This window comes from Vulpes vulpes, chromosome 10 (genome assembly GCF_048418805.1).
Source record: "Vulpes vulpes isolate BD-2025 chromosome 10, VulVul3, whole genome shotgun sequence".
Taxonomy (NCBI): Eukaryota; Metazoa; Chordata; class Mammalia; order Carnivora; family Canidae; genus Vulpes; species Vulpes vulpes.
The window spans coordinates 35,980,153-35,997,245 of NC_132789.1; the positions used below are offsets into that span (position 1 = coordinate 35,980,153).

General features: G+C 50.8%; 1 protein-coding gene across 2 annotated transcripts in view; it reads left to right on the forward strand.

The window, feature by feature from the left end:
• Window positions 1-6,875: 6,875 nt before the first annotated feature.
• The window catches only part of PAPSS2 (3'-phosphoadenosine 5'-phosphosulfate synthase 2), a 48,924-nt gene continuing 38,706 nt past the window's right edge, over window positions 6,876-17,093 (forward strand). The window contains exon 1 of one of the 2 annotated variants that reach the window (XM_072723580.1): window positions 6,876-7,029. In XM_072723580.1, the coding sequence (XP_072579681.1) occupies window positions 7,003-7,029 (27 nt within the window). In that variant the 5' untranslated portion in view covers window positions 6,876-7,002. The remainder of the gene's footprint in view (window positions 7,030-17,093) is intronic. The other variant, XM_072723579.1, reaches the window with a different exon arrangement.

A 17,093-nucleotide genomic window follows, 5' to 3' on the forward strand; every position in this document is an offset into this window, starting at 1 on the left:
TCACTCACCAATTGCTCACGGAAGCCTCCCACAGAAGAAGAGGTAAGTTATTCAGTGAATAATGTCAGAAAAAGAAAAATGATACGGTGGGACAATATTTTAGGTATTTATTGATTTTTACCCCTAATATTTCCCCATTCTGGCCCTTGCCATTCGATCAAGGCCCTTTCCGGATTATACTAGGACGCCTGGGGGGCTCGGTGGTTGAGCAGCTGCCTTTGGCTCAGGATGTGATCCTGTGGTCCTGGGATCGAGTCCCGCGTCGGACTCCCTCTGGGGAGCCTGCTTCTCCCTCTGCCTATGTCCCTGCCTTTCTCTCTGTGTCTCTTATGAATAAATAAATAAAATTTAAAAAAAAAAGACCCTTTCTGGGCTCAGAATGGAAAACAGAAAAACAAAACTAGATTCTCTTCCTCATTTTAAAGCCCTAAGAGAAGGAAAAGGACTCTGAATAAACAAAGCATCTGGAGGAAAAGGGGCGGGGCCTGATTAAAAGCCCTCAAGGAGGCTCAGAACTAGGTGGCCTGTCAGGGGAGTTCCAAGGGGGGGACCCGGGCCTGTGGGTTTTTGCAAGCTCCCTGGGGGACTGGTGGCTTCAAAACAGGCTGCAAAACACCCCCCCGGGGGGTGACGTATTGTGGTGCGAGCCCCCTGCTCTGAGAAGCAGCGCGGGAGCCCAGGCTGCTGAAGGTGGAGTTTTCAGGCTTCCAGGGGGGTCCTAATTGGGGTGGGGACCCCTGGCAACATCCATCGCCTTCCCGTTCACACTGCGAGACACTGTGTTCTCGTTAGTGGGATGGTTTTTAATGTCAGCCCAGGTTGTGTTCCCAGGACACCTACTTCTCCTCTTTCCACCTATTTTCTACATTTCGTCTAACAAATTGAAACGTGCTGGCGAGCTGGGAGTCGTATATGTGAGGTAATATCTGCAGGACCGTGTCCCTGGGCCTGCAGCATGAGCGTCACCTGGGAACTTGTTAGATGTGGGATTTCTGCATCCTAAGCTTGACGGCTGGCGTGGGGACTGGCGGGGGGGTGGGGGGGGCAGCAATCTGTAACTCAGCATAGGTGACCTTGACGCAGCCTCCCCTCTGACAACCCGGGATTGTCTTAGAAAAGTGTGAAACGACAGATGCCTGGGCCCCCGACTCTGATCTACTTAGTCCAGTGGTTCCCCAGATGGTTACGAGGTGCAGGGAAGTCTGCGAAGTGTTAGGGCTTTGAAAGAAGTCCTCCCCAACGGGCCCAGAGCACGATTGTCTCTCTAAACCAAGAGTTAGCAAAAGAAAAACAAGTGTGTGTGTGTGTGTGTGTGTGTGTGTGTGTGCGCGCGCGCGCGCGCGCGCGGGCTTGCGGTGGAGGAGATATAATAAGGAAAAGACCATGTTATGAAAACAGAAAGGGATTTCAAAGTTCAAGCGTAAGTGTGTGCTAGCCGTGCATATAATGATTTGGGCCAATATTTACGATTTTTATTGTACCAGGACTGTTGCCCATTTTTCTCTAGCAGACTGATTTTTCCTATGACTGCAGTTGTATTTTTAGTATCTGATGATTGAAAATATTACATAAAGATCAGGAAATGAATTTGATGACATTGTAAATGAATCTGAATTTTGGGGGATCCCCGGGGTGCTCAGTGGTTTAGCACCTGCCTTTGGCCCAGGCTGTGACCCCAGGGTCCTGGGATCGAGGCCCGCATCGGGCTCCCCGCATGGAGCCTGCTTCTCACTCTGCCTGGGTCTCTGCCTCTCTCTCTGTGTCTTATGAATAAATAAATAAAATCTTAAAAATAAATAAAGAAATGAATATGAATTTTATTCTTTACAGCGGCATCTAGAGACATTTGAAAAATAGCAATATACATAGAGAGCTATTGCTTTTTCAGAAGATGATTAGTACCCATAAAAACTCTCTTAAAATACTGTCAGGAAGCCTGAGGTCTATGAGTTAGGATTTTTATACCTTTGTCTAAAAGAGTGGAGGGGCAGCTGGCTGACTCAGTCAGAAGAGCGTGCGACTCTTGATCTCTGGGTCGTGAGTTTGAGCCCCATGTTGGGTGTAGAGATAAATAAAAAAAATAAGCTTTTAAATAATTTTTTGAAAATAAAAGATATGGAGAGAGAGATATTATATTAATTTTTTTACTGCTTATCTTTACATGATGTGAAATTTATAAAATCCTTCTAGAAGGTTTAGAAAACACTAGTAAATTATGCTCAACATACTATATTCCAATTTGCAAATTAACCATCCATTTATGGTATCTCTGATGTTCTCTAATAATCATAATATTAATTTATTATACCACCACATTCTTTTCTTTCTTCCTTCTCCCTTCTTTCCTTTAAAATACGTCTTAGAATTTCACTCAGGTTAGTTGGACGTTTTTCTAATAAAGTTTAGGGACATAATTTGTTACTTAGATAGTTAATAGTTAAATAATTCCAGTTTGGTTGGAAACCCTAACACTCTAGAGCCTCCAAGTGACAGGGATTACATCATCTTCCATCTCCCTGAGCATCTTGTAAAATAAATGATTGAAGGCTGAAAACTCAGCCAGTGACCAAATTAACTTGTTTTTCCTGAGGTTTGCTAAAGTTTGGAGTGAGTTTCCCCAAGTGCCCAAAATGTCTCTATTTTGCATAACGCGTGTGTAACTTATAAACGTGCCTCTTTTAAACCCAATACAATGAGCAACCAAACCTTTGGACCGGATGCCACCCGGCGAGTGGCAGGAGAGCACCCGTGTGCAGGAGCGGCCCGGCCCGCCTGGGGGGCTGCACTCTGCGGGCCGTGGGAGGAGGCCGGGCCTGCGGGTGGACGCTTCACGCGGCCTGGGCAGCTGGGCCATCAGTCTGGGGGCAGGTCATCTTTCCATCTGGCTTTCTCTTCTCTTGGGAACTCGCCTTAAATGGCCATGGCCACAAGAGTCTGCGGTCCAGCAGTCATCACCTTCTCCGAGGTTCTCTGCCTGTTGCTTTGAATGCGCCTTTATTCCAGCACTTCGCATTTCCTTGGAATTGTGTGCGTGCATCCATCTCCCTCAGCAGCCCGGGTCCTCAGGACAGGGACTGTCATCCTTGGACACAGGAAGTGTCCTGTAGGAACTGCCCATCTGCGATGAGCGGACGGAAGGCCACTTGGCCAATGCCGCAGACAAGCTCCAGCAAGAGGACGTGGGCCCCTCCCCACGCGGCCCCCTGACAGCCTTCTGCACCGGGCTTTCATCTCCCCACCCCGGCCCTACACATGCTTACAATTTCCTTTTTTCTTTCTTTCTTTTTTTAAAATATTATTTATTTATTAGAGAGAGAGAGAGAGAGAGAGAGAGAGAAAGCACGAACAGCAGGGAGGAGCAGAGGGAGGGGGAGAAGCAGACCCCCGCTGAGCAGGGAGCGGCCGTGGGGCTCGATCCCAGGGCCCTGAGATCATGACCTGAGTCGAAGGCACACGCTTGACCACCTAAACTACCCAGGAGCCCCAATACTTACAATTCTCTCAACATACCGTGTGATTTCATGCAGCTCTGTGCCTTTACATTTTCACATTTACACACACACATGCATGTTGGGGAGAAGAGGGGAGGGTTGGCCTATCCATCTTTCAAGTCTCAAGTTCATGTAGTTTGTTCCCCAAGAAAATTTGACACCTGTCTCCCAGAGTCGAGCTGGATGCCCCTCCTCTGCACTCGCACGACGTCCTTTCTTTGTACACAGTGGCTGGCTCAATCCATGCCCTCCATTTCTCCTAGAAAAGATAGTGACTAGGGCACCTGGTGGCTCAGCGGTTGAGCATCTGCCTTCGGCTCAGGGTATGACCCCGGGGTCCTGGGATCGAGTCCCCCATCGAGCTCCTGCATGGAGCCTGCTTCTCCCTCTGCCTGTGTCCCTGCCTCTGTGTGTGTCTTTTGTGAATAAGTAAAATTTAAAAAAAAAATCTTAAAAAAAAGAAAAAAGAAAAGGTGACTGATACCGATAGCCGGGTGAACATTCTCTTATTGTAGGGTGCGCTGAAATGCCCACAACCCTCCGGCGTTCCCCCTCCCTGATGTGTACTGAGCTCCGTAGTATTTGACCCCAAACCTATTTCTGCCAGTTGTACCTGTAAGTGAAATTAAGTAATTTCTGTCCACGTGACTTAAATGAATAGCACACGAGTGCCCTAAAAAAAAAAAAAAACAAGAGTCGGGCTTTCAATGAGAACAATGGATGCCTTGGAAAGCTACGCATCTGTGAGTTGTCCTGTTGACTTAGGTGCAACAGAACGGGGATGGAGTGGGCAGCAGGAATCTTGAAGGAGTCTCCTCTCCCGTTGCTTAAGGGCCCTGGGATTTAAAGGCCCTGCATAGAATCCCAATCTGGAAATGGTTGAAGATGCCTAACCAGAGCGCTTTTGGGAACTCCTCCGCGCGCTTACCCGCCGCCGCCGGAGAACCCTTCAGCTGTGCATCAAGGATTAACGACTAGATCAGAGTCTCCCCCGCCCAGGCCCAGGGGACTGAAATGCTCGGGATGCAGGGGGCGGCAGTTTGTCTCCCTCACTGGACTGCGAGTTTCTCGGGGACAGAGACCACATTTTGCTTCTCTTGGGAGTACCTGTGTGTAGGAAGAGTGTTTGGATCCTTTAGAGGACTTTCTCGAAGGGCTTCTTGACTCAAGGGAACTCCCGAAGGCACTTTTGGTTCAGGAGGTGTCAACAAGAAGGTCTTTAAAAAAAAAATTCATCATAGCCACTAGGGGGCGGTGTAGCTGCGTCCTTTGGGAACAGTCCTCGGGGCGCTGGTCTCCAGGCCAGATCCCCTAAAATGTGATGAAACTCCCTAAAATGTGTTGGGGAGCCTCCGGCATAAAGATCTCACCAACACGGGTGTGCTTCGTATATGCATTTCCCTTGTTTATTTGTGGGAGCTGATTCCATCTTTTCTAGACAATTAAAGGACCAAGGAGTCACCACCAGCTCATTAAAGTTAATGATTAAGCCCAGTCAGTTCTGGAAGGAAGAAAAGTAAATAGGAAGAAGAAGAAGAAAAACAAACCCTCATGCAAGTTAGTGTAAAGATTACAAACTGTAGAGCATAGCTCGCAGTGCCCTGTAGCGGGGTCTCGGGGGGAGGCTGCTGAGAGATTTATGGAGATGGGGCCGCGTGAAGGGACACACTAGGACCCTTCCTCCCTCCTCCGACGGGGCCTCCTTTCAGCTCTGACGGGCTGGGGCCGCAGGCTCCAAAAGTGGAGCATCTAGTTGCTCCCACAAGGAAGTGTCCTCCTCTAGGACCACAACGGTGGGTCGTGCGGTGAAAAAGAACCCAAGCCACTGCCCTTAGATGGAAAACAACAACAATTGTGAAAGTAGAAAGGAACCATTAGCTTGCTCTGCAGGGAATTGCCCCGCTGAACTGCGGGGAAGCTGTGACGTGCTCGGGTCCTCAGGCACGTGGGCCCGGGGAGGCCAGGCCTCTTCTTTTGCAAGAACTGCTTCCCAAGAAGAGGAAAGCGTGTCTGTTCCGGGGGCTGATTGACGCTTCGTGAAATCTAAGACAAGAGAAACGGTCCCGCTGACAGTTTCCTGGGCATCTTGAGTCCTGTGTCCGAGAGGTTCAGGTCACAGGGCGCTGCGGGAGTCTGTGACCTGGCCTTGAGGTGGCCTCTGCCTCTGGCCGGTGACGACATCAAGGTCCAGGTCCATCTCCTACCGGGGCACCAGCTCAGCGTTACCTCTCGGGGGAAATTGGGTGGACAGGGAGGCAACAAAGGATCTTGAGACGTCCCCCAGGTCCAAACACTCATCTGTTCCTTCTCCAGGAAGGGACCCTTAGAGACCTGTCGTCAACTTCCTTGTGTGTCAGAAACACAACTATTTTAGAGGCCACGTGAAAAAGAGACAGCAAGTGCACAAATCGCTGTTGCTCCATCCACACTTCGTGTACCTTTTTGCCTGCATCTGGCAGGGTTTGAGACGTGGCTGGCATGGCCGCAAGAGGATTTTCCCAATGAAACCAGAACGGGTGTTCCTGTTTAAACCACGCAAATGCAGGGTGTTTGTGTTCGGAGCAGAAACGGACATCCAGCGTTTGCCCTCGAGCTGCTCACTGTTGAAGGGGGTGGTGGCAGCTGACCCGAAATGCTAAGAAAATACATATATAGTGGCATTTGGGGCCCGTGCAGAAGCTTGGCCACCTTCTCAGGCTTCCGCCCCGGGTGTTTTTCCTCCGCACGTCCCCACGGAGCAGGAAGCCGTGGCCAGATCTTCAGGTTCATACTCCTGGTAGGACCAGGGAGGCCGCATGTCGGGGACCCCCCACCCCGGGAGGCCCTGCAGGTGCGCTGCAGGGGCTGCGCGTCCTCGGGCATCTTCACGCTTCTTTTCCAGTAGGTCCTGTCCTATTGATCCGTGCTGGGTCCTGTCCTATTGATCCGTGCGTGCGTGGCCTGACGCTAGGGTTAAGGTGCAGGGGGCCGAGGCGCGATGGCCTGAGCACCTGCCGCTCCCCGGGGCGCCCTCCTCCTTGCCCCCCCCCCCCCGCTGCCCCCGGGCTTTGGGGTGAGTGTGGCCTCGGCCTGCCCCGGGGTTTGGGCCTGAGCCCTCTTTGTGCTGCTTCCCCCAGGGGCCGCCTTGGCTGCCAAGCGCTCGGAGGGCCTCCTACGGGCACCTGGGGGCACCTGGGGGCGGGCGCAGGGGGCCCCGGGGGCACCTGGGGGCACCTGGGCTGCGAGCCTGGTCTGGGTGCCCTCCCCTGCGGCGACCCGGGGCAGCCCCCCCCCCCCCCCCCGCGGAGGCCCCTGCCCGCCGGCCGCGCGCTCTGCAGCGGGGCGGGCCGGAGTCCTTCCTGGAGGAGGCGCGGGGGCGGGGCGGGGGGGCGAAGTCGAGCGGGCGCGGCGGCGGGTCCCGGGCGGGGCGGGCGGGGCGGGAGGGTGGGCCGAGGGGCCGGTCACGGGAAGTGCGACGTGTCCGCGGCCTCTTATAGCAGCTCCCGCCCGGCCCGCCGCAGCCGCCGCCAGCATGTCCGCAGCCGAGCAGCGCAGCACGGTAGGCGGGCGGCGGGCCGGGCCGCGCTGTCGGGGCGGGGGGAGGGGGGAGGAGGGGGGAGGGGGGAGGGGAGGACGCGCGGGGACAGGGGGCGCAGAGAGGAGCCTGGAGAGGAGGGGGCGCAGGAGGAGGAGGCGCGGGGAGGCGCGGGGAGGCGCGGGGAGGGGCGGGGCCCACCCGGGCGAGGGCCCGACCCCGGGGCGCCGCGGACCCACCTGCCCGGGGGTCTCCGCGGGCTCGGGCTCCGAGCGGGGTGGTCCGGGCGCCCGGGCGCGGCGCTCCCCGCGCTGCGGTCCCTCCTCCCCCCTCCCGCCCTCCCCGGCCTCGGGACCCCGCGGGCGGCACCTCGGGGCGGTGGGAGTGAGCCGGCGGGAAGGGGGCTCGGCCCTGCTCCCTTAGCAGCGGGGGCTCCTTTTCTTTTTAAAGTGGCCTCCAGGGTGGGGCGCAGGGCGGCGTCGCCTCCTGCGCTGGGCCCAGGGCGTGACCCCGGGTGCCGGGATCGAGTCCCGAGTCGGGTCCCCGCGGGAGGCTGCTTCTCCGGCTGCCTGGGTCTCCGCCCCTCTCTCTGTCTGTGTCACTAAGAATAAATAAACAAAATGTTTTAAAAAATAATAAAGTAGCCTCCACCCCGAGCGTGGAGCCCGAGGAGGGGCTCAAGGCCCGACCCCGAGGTCGAGACCTGAGCGGACATGGGCCGGTTGCTCCACCGACCAGGAGAGGCCCCTGGAGATCCTGCTCCTGGACATGTCAGCCGTGGCCACCGACCGCAGCCGGGAGCAGCTGGCCCTGGGTCCCCAGCAGGTGCCCACAAGCCCTGCTCAGACCCCAGCGGCAGCGGCACTGCCAGCCCCAGGCTGCTTGTGGCCCTTACTGAACAGGTTACCCCCTATCATATACTTAGATGTGCACTTGGCACATAGTAGGTGCTCAATACATGCCATTACTATTATCTTATAACGGTCCCCACTGGACTGTCTTTGAGGTGTGTTCCAGGCCGGCTGGGAGGAGAGGTGACAAACCAAGAATCGGGGGGAGAAGCCTGAGGAGGGCTGGGCTGGGGCTGCAGTGGAGGCTTGAGAAGCAAGGGGAAGGCAGTGGAGTGGGGACTCCATGGCTTCAGGGGACCACAGGACCCCCAGGAAGGTCCAGGACAAAGGTGGCATCAACCCCAGGAGGGAGAGGGATTGGGGTCCGGCTACCACATATAGGAGGGATGTTCAAGTGGAGACACTCGGTATCGTAGTATCTTTAAAAATGTTGTTAAGTGAAAATCACTTGTGTGAAGTGCCTATTTAATTTGATTAATTTCTGTAAAATCTTCTTTTCCTTTTTAAGATTTTATTTATTTGACAAAGAGAGAAAGCACAAGTAGGGGGTGAGGGAGAAGCAGGCTTCCCACTGAGCGGGGAGCCCGTGCGGGATGGGATCCTGACCGGAGCCCAAGGCGGCCACATCCCCGGCTGAGCCACCAGGCGCCCCTAAGTGGTGTCCTCTCAGGGAGGACACGCTGCGGCCCTGGGCAGCTGCGCATAGCAGTGGGGCTGCAATCCTGCCCTGCCTGCTTCAGGACTTCTTCCCAGTTCTGAGCTTTGTCAAGCATTAGTAGCGAAGGGGCAGGTGGTCTTTCCCTCCGTGCCCCCGGTCAGCAAGAGCTCCTGAAGTGGGGAGGGTCCAGGAGCAGCGACCACACGCCGATCCCCGACACTGTGCAGTCGGACAGAGGGAGACATTCGAGGGCCAGAGGCTTTGCTGCTTTTTCTTTTTCTTTCTTTCTTTCTTTCTTTCTTTCTTTCTTTCTTTCTTTTTGCTTTTTCTATCTACGTGTCTTGAACCTTCTGGTTTTTTTTTTGGTTTGGGGCGTGTGTGTGTTTTGTGTAGGATTAAATTAACAGTTGAAAAAGCTAGCAGGATTCCAGAACTTTTGTTTAGCCAACACGATTATAATCCAGGCACCAGCAACAAGCTCCAGCAACTGGGCAAAGCAAGCCAACTTTAAAAAACCTGTGACACTTCCCAAGCTTTAAATATTGACTCAAAATATATTCTGAAAAGTTAGGGTCTCAAACAAAATACGTCCCCACGTGCTTCCTCTGAAATAATCCTTATTTGAGAAGTGGGTCTTGCTGATCCCAGAAGCTATCCTAGAAGTGAGGCTGGGCTGCCTTTTTGAGAGACTCACAGGGATCATCACATGATTTTCTGCATCGTCCCCAGAGTATGGTCCATGTACACCACGGTCACTGCAGTGGTTTCAAAGATTGGTTGTGCCCCTACTGTGTGGGATGAATACATCTTTCCCAGGACTTTTTTTTTTTCCACACTCTCTGGATGAGAGAGACTATAGGTTGATTTTTCTCACGAGCTTGAGAAGAAAATGGAACGTCCTTTAATAAGAGAAAGTAGCACATTCCTTCTGTGCTAGGCATCCTGACCATGAAAAGCAAAGACAGCTAGCTATGGGTTACATCCCTCCCTCCCTCCACTGCCGCACCTCCAACTCTGGCCACCAACATCCCGCCTACACGCACACATACCCAGGACAAGGAAGGAGGCAGTCTGCCTCCAGAGGACTGGAGGGAAAAGCAAAGGCTTGATTCTTTTTTTTTCTTGCATCATTTCCTGGATTAGCATTTTTCAAGGCAATATTATCATGTTCAGACAATGTTAGTATGTCCTAGAGACAGACAACCAATCAACTAAAACAAAAACAAAAAACAAAAACAAAAGCAACAAAAACAACAACAACAACAAAAAAAACAAAAAACAACAACACAACTGAGATAGTAAAATATTTTCCAAAGGATCAAGCAAGCCAGTGGTTGGGAAGGAGTGTAGGGCTGTGGGAGCTGTAAAGCAGTCTGTAAATAGAAGAGATTATTTACCTTTCATTATTTTATAGAGTGTGTACAATACCACGTTATTTATCCAGTAGTAGCCGCTTTGAAAACTCTCTGAAGATGCTCCCTCGGGCAAGACGTGAACTTTCAGATGAGTAACTGTTGGAAGGAAGGCGAAACCGGCACTTTGAGGGCCCCGGTGTGTTCCGTGCCATCCACACGGTGGCCTGTGCCCGGGCAAGCTGAGCCTCGTCCCGAGGGGAGGGGGATCCTGGGAGCAGGTCAGGGTTTGAGTCCAGGTCTGTCCAGCTTCAAAGCTCATGCTCTCGCCCCCGCTCCGTCTGCTGCAGGATGTGAGCTCCGTGGTGCGCAGCAGCCACCCATAAAGCAGAGGTGATGCCGACTTGCCCCTTCCTGGGCGGTGAGCAGTAAATAACTCCTAAAAAGTGTCTTGCATGGTCCCAGGCCCTGAGTGAGCGGCCTGCGCGTGGGTGCGGTGGGTGTTCTTACTGCAGCACGCTACCACGGTTTGGCAAACAAGGAACAGAAAGCCCAGGCCATACTGTTCCGAAAGTTAAGTAAATAAGAACCACGAGAATATTTAATAAGAGCAAACGGATACAGGAGAATAGAAGGGATGACATGAGCCCTCATTGTGAAAAGTGGGTAGAAGACCCAGGCGGGCCGTGAGTGTGGACACACCAGAGGAACCCAGGTATCCGCAAGGTCTCGCCAACGAGCTTGGCCAGGAAAGAAAGGCTTCTGCGTATGTCAGTACGGGCCCGGCTTCTCTTCACTTCCCGTGCCCTCGACTTTTGCCAGAGCTTCCTTAACATCAGCGTTGTCCAGTTCATACTCTTGTCCCAGAATCATCTGTGTGGTCGCCCACAGTGAAAGGTAGTCATCTTTGGCTTTCACCCTCTTTCTGGTCCTGCACGCAGCCCTGTGGTTTGCTCAGGGGATCATCAGGCCCCACCTCCAGGGGCTGGGGGCCCGGGGAGGGACCAGGGATGTCCATCTCAGTCCTGCAAGAGATTATGTTCAGAATCTATCCGTTAATAGTCACGGGCGCTCCTTCTTCTTTGTGCTGGGAAGTCTAGGAAAACACTGAGACCGAAGGTAAATGAACATGAATATAATGTCATTGCAACTAACCTTTCACCCGCCGGGTGACTTGTTCCTGCGGGAGCCGGGGTGACACCCGTGCCCAGCACCCTACAAAGGACCTGGTGCACACACCTGGTGCTCGAGTAGAAGTAGTTGCACAAACAGCTACAAAATTCACTAAAGGACGAATCTGCTCTTGTAGGATCTAGATTTTTCTTAGATTTTCCCCTTCTCGTGTGCTTGCTTATTTTTGCCTGGACGTTTGTCATTACCACTGAAAAATGACTCGGAGGGGTGCTTTGAGGCTGAGGACAAATGGCCTTTTTTAGGGGTAGAATTTGAATTTGCTTTTGTTTCTGCCGGGAGTCTGGCGGCACCACCAGTCTGGGACCACTTTGACCTAAACCTGCCCCTTTATAGAGTCTCGGACCACCCAGGTGATGGGACTTTGAGTTGGAATTTCGCACACAAGGGCCAGCCTTTGAATACAAGTTCCCACACCCACCCGCCTCCCCTGTATGAATACTTTCAACGCCAAGGCCCACTGTCCCTGCGGCCTGCCGGGCGGGAGGTGGGTGGCTGCACCCTGCGTGTGGGCTGTGACTCCGAGACGCCTCAGCTTCACTTGACAAGGGCTTTTTTTATTCTTCCCACTGGAGCCCGTTGTAGGCTCCAGCTCTGATCCCGCTCCCCCGTGAGGCTGTGGCATCAGCTCACACTCACAAAGCGCCTCCCTGCTGGCTGGTCTCTTAGGTTCCTACTTCCTCACAGATTTTTAACCTGGTAGCTTCTTTTTTTTTTTTTTTTTAATCTTGTCAGCTTTTGATGTTTCTAATTAGATGATTTCCTATTATAACTTGCACGTTTTATCTGTTTTCATGGCAGGAAATGTATGTGAGCTAGACCGTTAGGGCTGGAAACAAAAACCTCTGCCTCTTCTGGATCCCTGAGTGTCATTAACATTTCGTGTCATACCTTCACCTTCTGTACTTGTGCCATTCTTAGAAAGGGAGCACTTAAAAAAAAGAAGTGCTTTAAAAACTTGAATCAGCTCTCCAGCCAGAAATATTTATTTTTTTATTTTTATTTTTTGAAAATATGATTAATACAGTCAGAAATATTTATTTATTTATTTATATTTTTTGAAAATATGATTAATACATCAATTAAAAATTTCTCATGGATAAACACTCATCCTTAAAGTAATTTCACACTCGAACAAAGATGTTTCCATTTCTCAGAAGTCACATAAGTGATCCCTAATTAGTCCACGAACTTGGTTTTTTAATCCGAGTTATATTCTGATATCTGGATTTTTAAACCAGGACACAAAATCGCCACTATGCACCTGTAAGTTAATTTTGTCATTATCATTTACATTTACTTTTCAGCTATTAGACTTAGTGCTTTAAGTAGCAAGTTACCTAAATTAACACATATTTTCAAAGCAAAATCCAGTTCACAGTTACCAAAGAAATACTTAATTGCATCCTTTCCCCTACAGAACGCTCGGGCGGGGGGGGGGGGGGGCGGGGGCGCTGGCTGGTCCTGTGGGCTCTGGCCGCGTGGGCCCCCGGGGAGGTGTGCCCCGCCCGCCCCATCCGTAGCACTGGTCCAGTTCAAGTGCATCCTGGCCTGAAAGGCCCCTTCTCTCGGACTCTGCATGTCCGCCGGGTACCCCTGGGTCCGCAGCTGGCCCAGCTCCCCTGGCTCCCGGGACTGCGGGAGCCCGCGTCCTGGCCTGGGGTGACTGTGCGGGGGGCTGCTGGCGTCTGTCCGTGCCTCCTTCCTCCGGGGTCTGCCCGGGATCCGAGGTGTGCCCGCCGCCCCCTGCTCGCAGAGTCCCCAGAGCTGCCGGGCCCTCCCTGCCGGGCCCACCCCGGCACAGGACACCCACCCTCTCAGACGCTCACTGGCACGTAGCACCCTTTGCCTTCAAGAAATAACAAATAACATTTTCCAGGAAGGTCAATTCACCATAACACTGGATTTGGATGGATTCAGTCTTCTTATTCCTCTTTTCTGCCTTTTCTTTTTTTTTTAAGATTCTATTTATTTATTCATGAGACAGATAGAGAGGCAGAGACACAGGCAGAGGGAGAAGCAGGCTCCATGCAGGAAGCCCGACGTGGGACTCGATGCTGGGACCCCGGGGTCACCCCCTGGGCTGAAGGCAGCGCTAAACTGCTGAGCCACCCGGGGATCCCCCTCTTTTCTGCCTTTTCGATCACGAAATAATTTTTTCAGCTTAGAATAATTTGGTACACAAGATGGAATGTTTTTTTCTCTGCAAGAGAGCCACTGTCTCAAAACTTGAACCTAACTTTCCTCTGATAACATGGTGATTTCCATCAGTTGGCTGGTGTGACTGCCATTAAAGCCTTATCAGCCGCTCTCTCTGCATTTCAGATTTACTCTGGAAGTTGATTTTGCTATAACTGGTACCGGGAAAACAGGACTGCAACATAACCATGGCAAGCTCAATCCGTCTTGCACCACATATTAACTTTTGGCAATAAAACTCTATAGCTCTGACCTGTTATAAAGCTTTGCATAAATGTACTGAATCAAATCCTACGTCAGTAAAGGTGATCGTTTCTATGCCAGGTTAAGATTTGCTTTAATTATCTAGTGACCATATATGCCTTTCGTATTTTGTTATGAAAAATTTTGATGTTTATCCCCCAAGCATTTATAGTAATAGATGTAATATTACACTTACCAGCCTAGTAATATTATAATTACTTTTTTTCTTCTTTTCCTTATTTTAAGATTTTATGTATTTATTCATGAGAGACATAGAGAGAGAGGCAGAGACCCAGGCAGAGGGAGAAGCAGGCTCCCTGCGGGAAACCTGATGTGGGACTCGATCCCAGTACCCCAGGGTGATGCCCTGGGCTGAGGGCAGACGCTCAACCCCTGAGCCACCCAGGGACCCCACTTTTTTCCTTTTTAATGTATGCTGGGCTTATGCTTTGAAATCACTTGCAGACTTTAGTTAGAGACCTAAATCACCTACGCTAAAGTCTGAGCTGTTATCCCCCTAAGCTCATTCATCGACTCCCTCCCCAGTCATCATTTATTTATGGATAAGTCATGCCTTCCTGATTTCTAGCAAAATCAGCAACCCAAGATACTGCTGATGATTTTTACTTCCAAGTGTTTCCTACTGTTCAAAACCTGACTTTACTCTTTGCTGCTCCGCTCCTCGTCCTGTCGATCTCTACTTTGTTTTCCTTAAGGTCTCTAAAATCTTTTTGGTTTTTTGTTCCGAAGCCCTGCGTAGGTATCCATGTACTCCATTTACTCAACAAGTGTTGACTGAATAACCCGCCTGGGATCTGGGCTGGCCCTAATTAACTATAGCTACTAAAGCCTTGTATTTTCTAATTATAGTTTTTTAGCCCTTTCAAACTCTGTCATTAAGTCTTTTCTAAACATAGCATTTACTTTTTTCTAATTGCAACACCCCACCCACAGCCTTTATATTCTTTCCACCTTCTGCGAGGTCAGTACTCCCTTACCATAGGCCCAAATCCACAAGATTCCCAACTGACTTCTCATACAATTTTAAAATCCTTTTCTCTGCTAAGCTAAAACTTTAAATTATTTACTTTCAATTCAGGCTGTTCCTCCTTTAGTTTTGCTTATTTATGTATTTTGAGCAGGGTCCACGCTGGGCATGGACCCCAACGCAGGCCTTGACCTCATGACCCTGAGCCGAGATCAAGAGTCAGACGCTTTAAGTTCCTACTTTAAAAACGTATTTTCAAAAGAACCCTAGCATTTTACTTTCAGGAGAAAAATCAAGAGCTCATGTTAACAAGCCCCGTATGATTGTGATGGATAAGCAGCTTGTGAGAGCTCAGCAGATGAGGCCCAGGGCCACCCCGTGGCCAGCCTGACTGCTCCCCCGCTTCTATCACATGCCCTTTGAAGGAGGCCCTACCCACTTCTTTCTACAGCTTTGCTTCTTCTTTTATTGACTGGGAAGTATTTTGCATAGATTGAAAAAAAACAAAAAAACAAAAACCGCTCCCAAGCTGATTATCAATGAGTCATGATTACACCCCGATTTAGCTTTAGCATTTTGTTTTGACATTCCGGAGATAGAAAATACAGACCAAAGCGCAGCCTTCAAAAAAATGGAAGTTTCCCATTTTGAAATATTTTTTGATGGGCCAGCCTATTTCCCTTTAGAAAATTCAACCCACTCCCTCAACCTCACTCAACTCTTCCTTAAGCCTTCTCAAATGGTTTAATCAGTTTATCCAAAAAAAAAAAAAAAAAAAAAAAAAGAACAAGAGATGCCAGTGATTACACGGTGTGTAATAGAGATGAAACTATTTTTGGTAGAAGTCGGACCTCGTCAGTTACTCTCTACAACCTCAGTTCTTGGACTTCTTGGAACTTCTAGCTTAGCCTCAAAATCCAGCAATCCCCGTTCACCCTCAGTTTACGAAGTGCTGTAAAGTCTATCATTACAATAATTGTGTGCTGGTCCTGCAGGTGAATCTGCCCATAGTCCCAGCAAAGAGAGAGGGTCTGTTCCAAAATTACACGAGTAATTACAGCTCTTGGGCTATGGGGTCGGTAATACAAGCTATGTTTTGAGTATTGATGGGAAAAAAATAAAAGAAAAATCTGTATAACCATCCACTGTGTTTACCTTAGACTCTTGAGTAAGAAGAGAGCTAATAAAACCTTGACATTAGAAATTCCAGCGGAGGGATTTGCATATTTATCAGGAGTTTTGATGAGTGGGGCATGTTTTCTCAGAAAATTCTTACTGTGTTGTGACTTGTTTATCCGCAGCGCTGGGCGCCTCTGTGGCAGGCGTTCTTCCCGGCCTGCCTGTGCGCCAGCTCGCGATGGGCCCTCGGCCGGGAAGCAGGCTCGTGGGCGCAGTCAGAAGGGAACTCATTTGACCAGAGGAAGTCTTTAGAGAGTTACTCACAGGAGAAGCTAACGTCTTAGTGACTCCTCTGGGGTTAACAGGTTGTTTATTTCTTAGAGGGAATGAGACTTAACACCAAGGAGCAAGGGCGGCTAGATTAGGGACCTAGAATTACTGCTTCATTTGTAAAATTTTTTGGCAGCTGCTTAGTGTTAAAATCTCAAGATAATAGTAATGAATTTTTTTTTTTTGAGAGAGAGAGCGAGAGTGAGTGGGTGGGCAGCAGAGGGAGGGGAAGAGAGAGACTCCCAAGCAGACTCCACACCCAGCATGTAGCCTGACGCGGGCTCTGTCTCACGACCCCGAGGTCACGACCTGAGCTGAGGCCGAGAGTTGGACGCTGAACCGACAGAGCCACCCAGGCGCCCCGGTAATGAATTCCCTTTGGGGATATTCCCCAGCACTTTTAAAAAAAAGCATAAATAGCACATGGTAGCAAACGTATTCTCCTTTACCTTGACACACTTTTGTCCCCCCGGCGGTGACATCAGGTGAATAATTGGAAAATGAATTTTCCTCATTTTTAGGATCAGCAAGTACGGGTAATAGTTTTTATCGCTCAGCCTTGACCACTGTGTCAGTATTCAGCAAACGCGGACAGAATGACTCGTTTCCACAAGCTGCTAATACTCGAGCCAAGTACTCGGCGTGATTTGTAGACGACAAAAGGAGACCAGGCCACCAGTGCATTTTTCATGCAATAAAAATTTGACCCAAGCAGAGGTCGAGGCTCACGGATGTTGGCAGCCAGCTAGAGATTGCTTGGATTTCCCCAGGGGCCGAGGAGGAGAGCATAGAAACTCTGAGGGTAAAAGGCGCCTTCCACGATGTTTGGAGGAGATGTCTGGGGAGTGGTCTCTTCTGTCGTCCGAGGTCGGACAAGTCCAGGGCTTGGGCAGGCCTGGGCTGTCTCCTCAGTGACAGCAGCAGGGAGATGGGGGGGGTCACCCGGCCCAGGAGGCCGGTTCGCCCCTGGTGTGCAGACCAGCAGGGGGCGGCATTTCGACGAACACAGTGCTGATGGTGGGGAAATTAAGTCCCGAATCCACGTCTTCATGGCACCAGGTACCTCGGGGACACAGTTGTCCCAAAGGATGTGTAGTAGCTGCGCAGTCAGCCGCTGAGTGGATGGCAAAATCGGGGCCCTCATGAATACCTCGTTT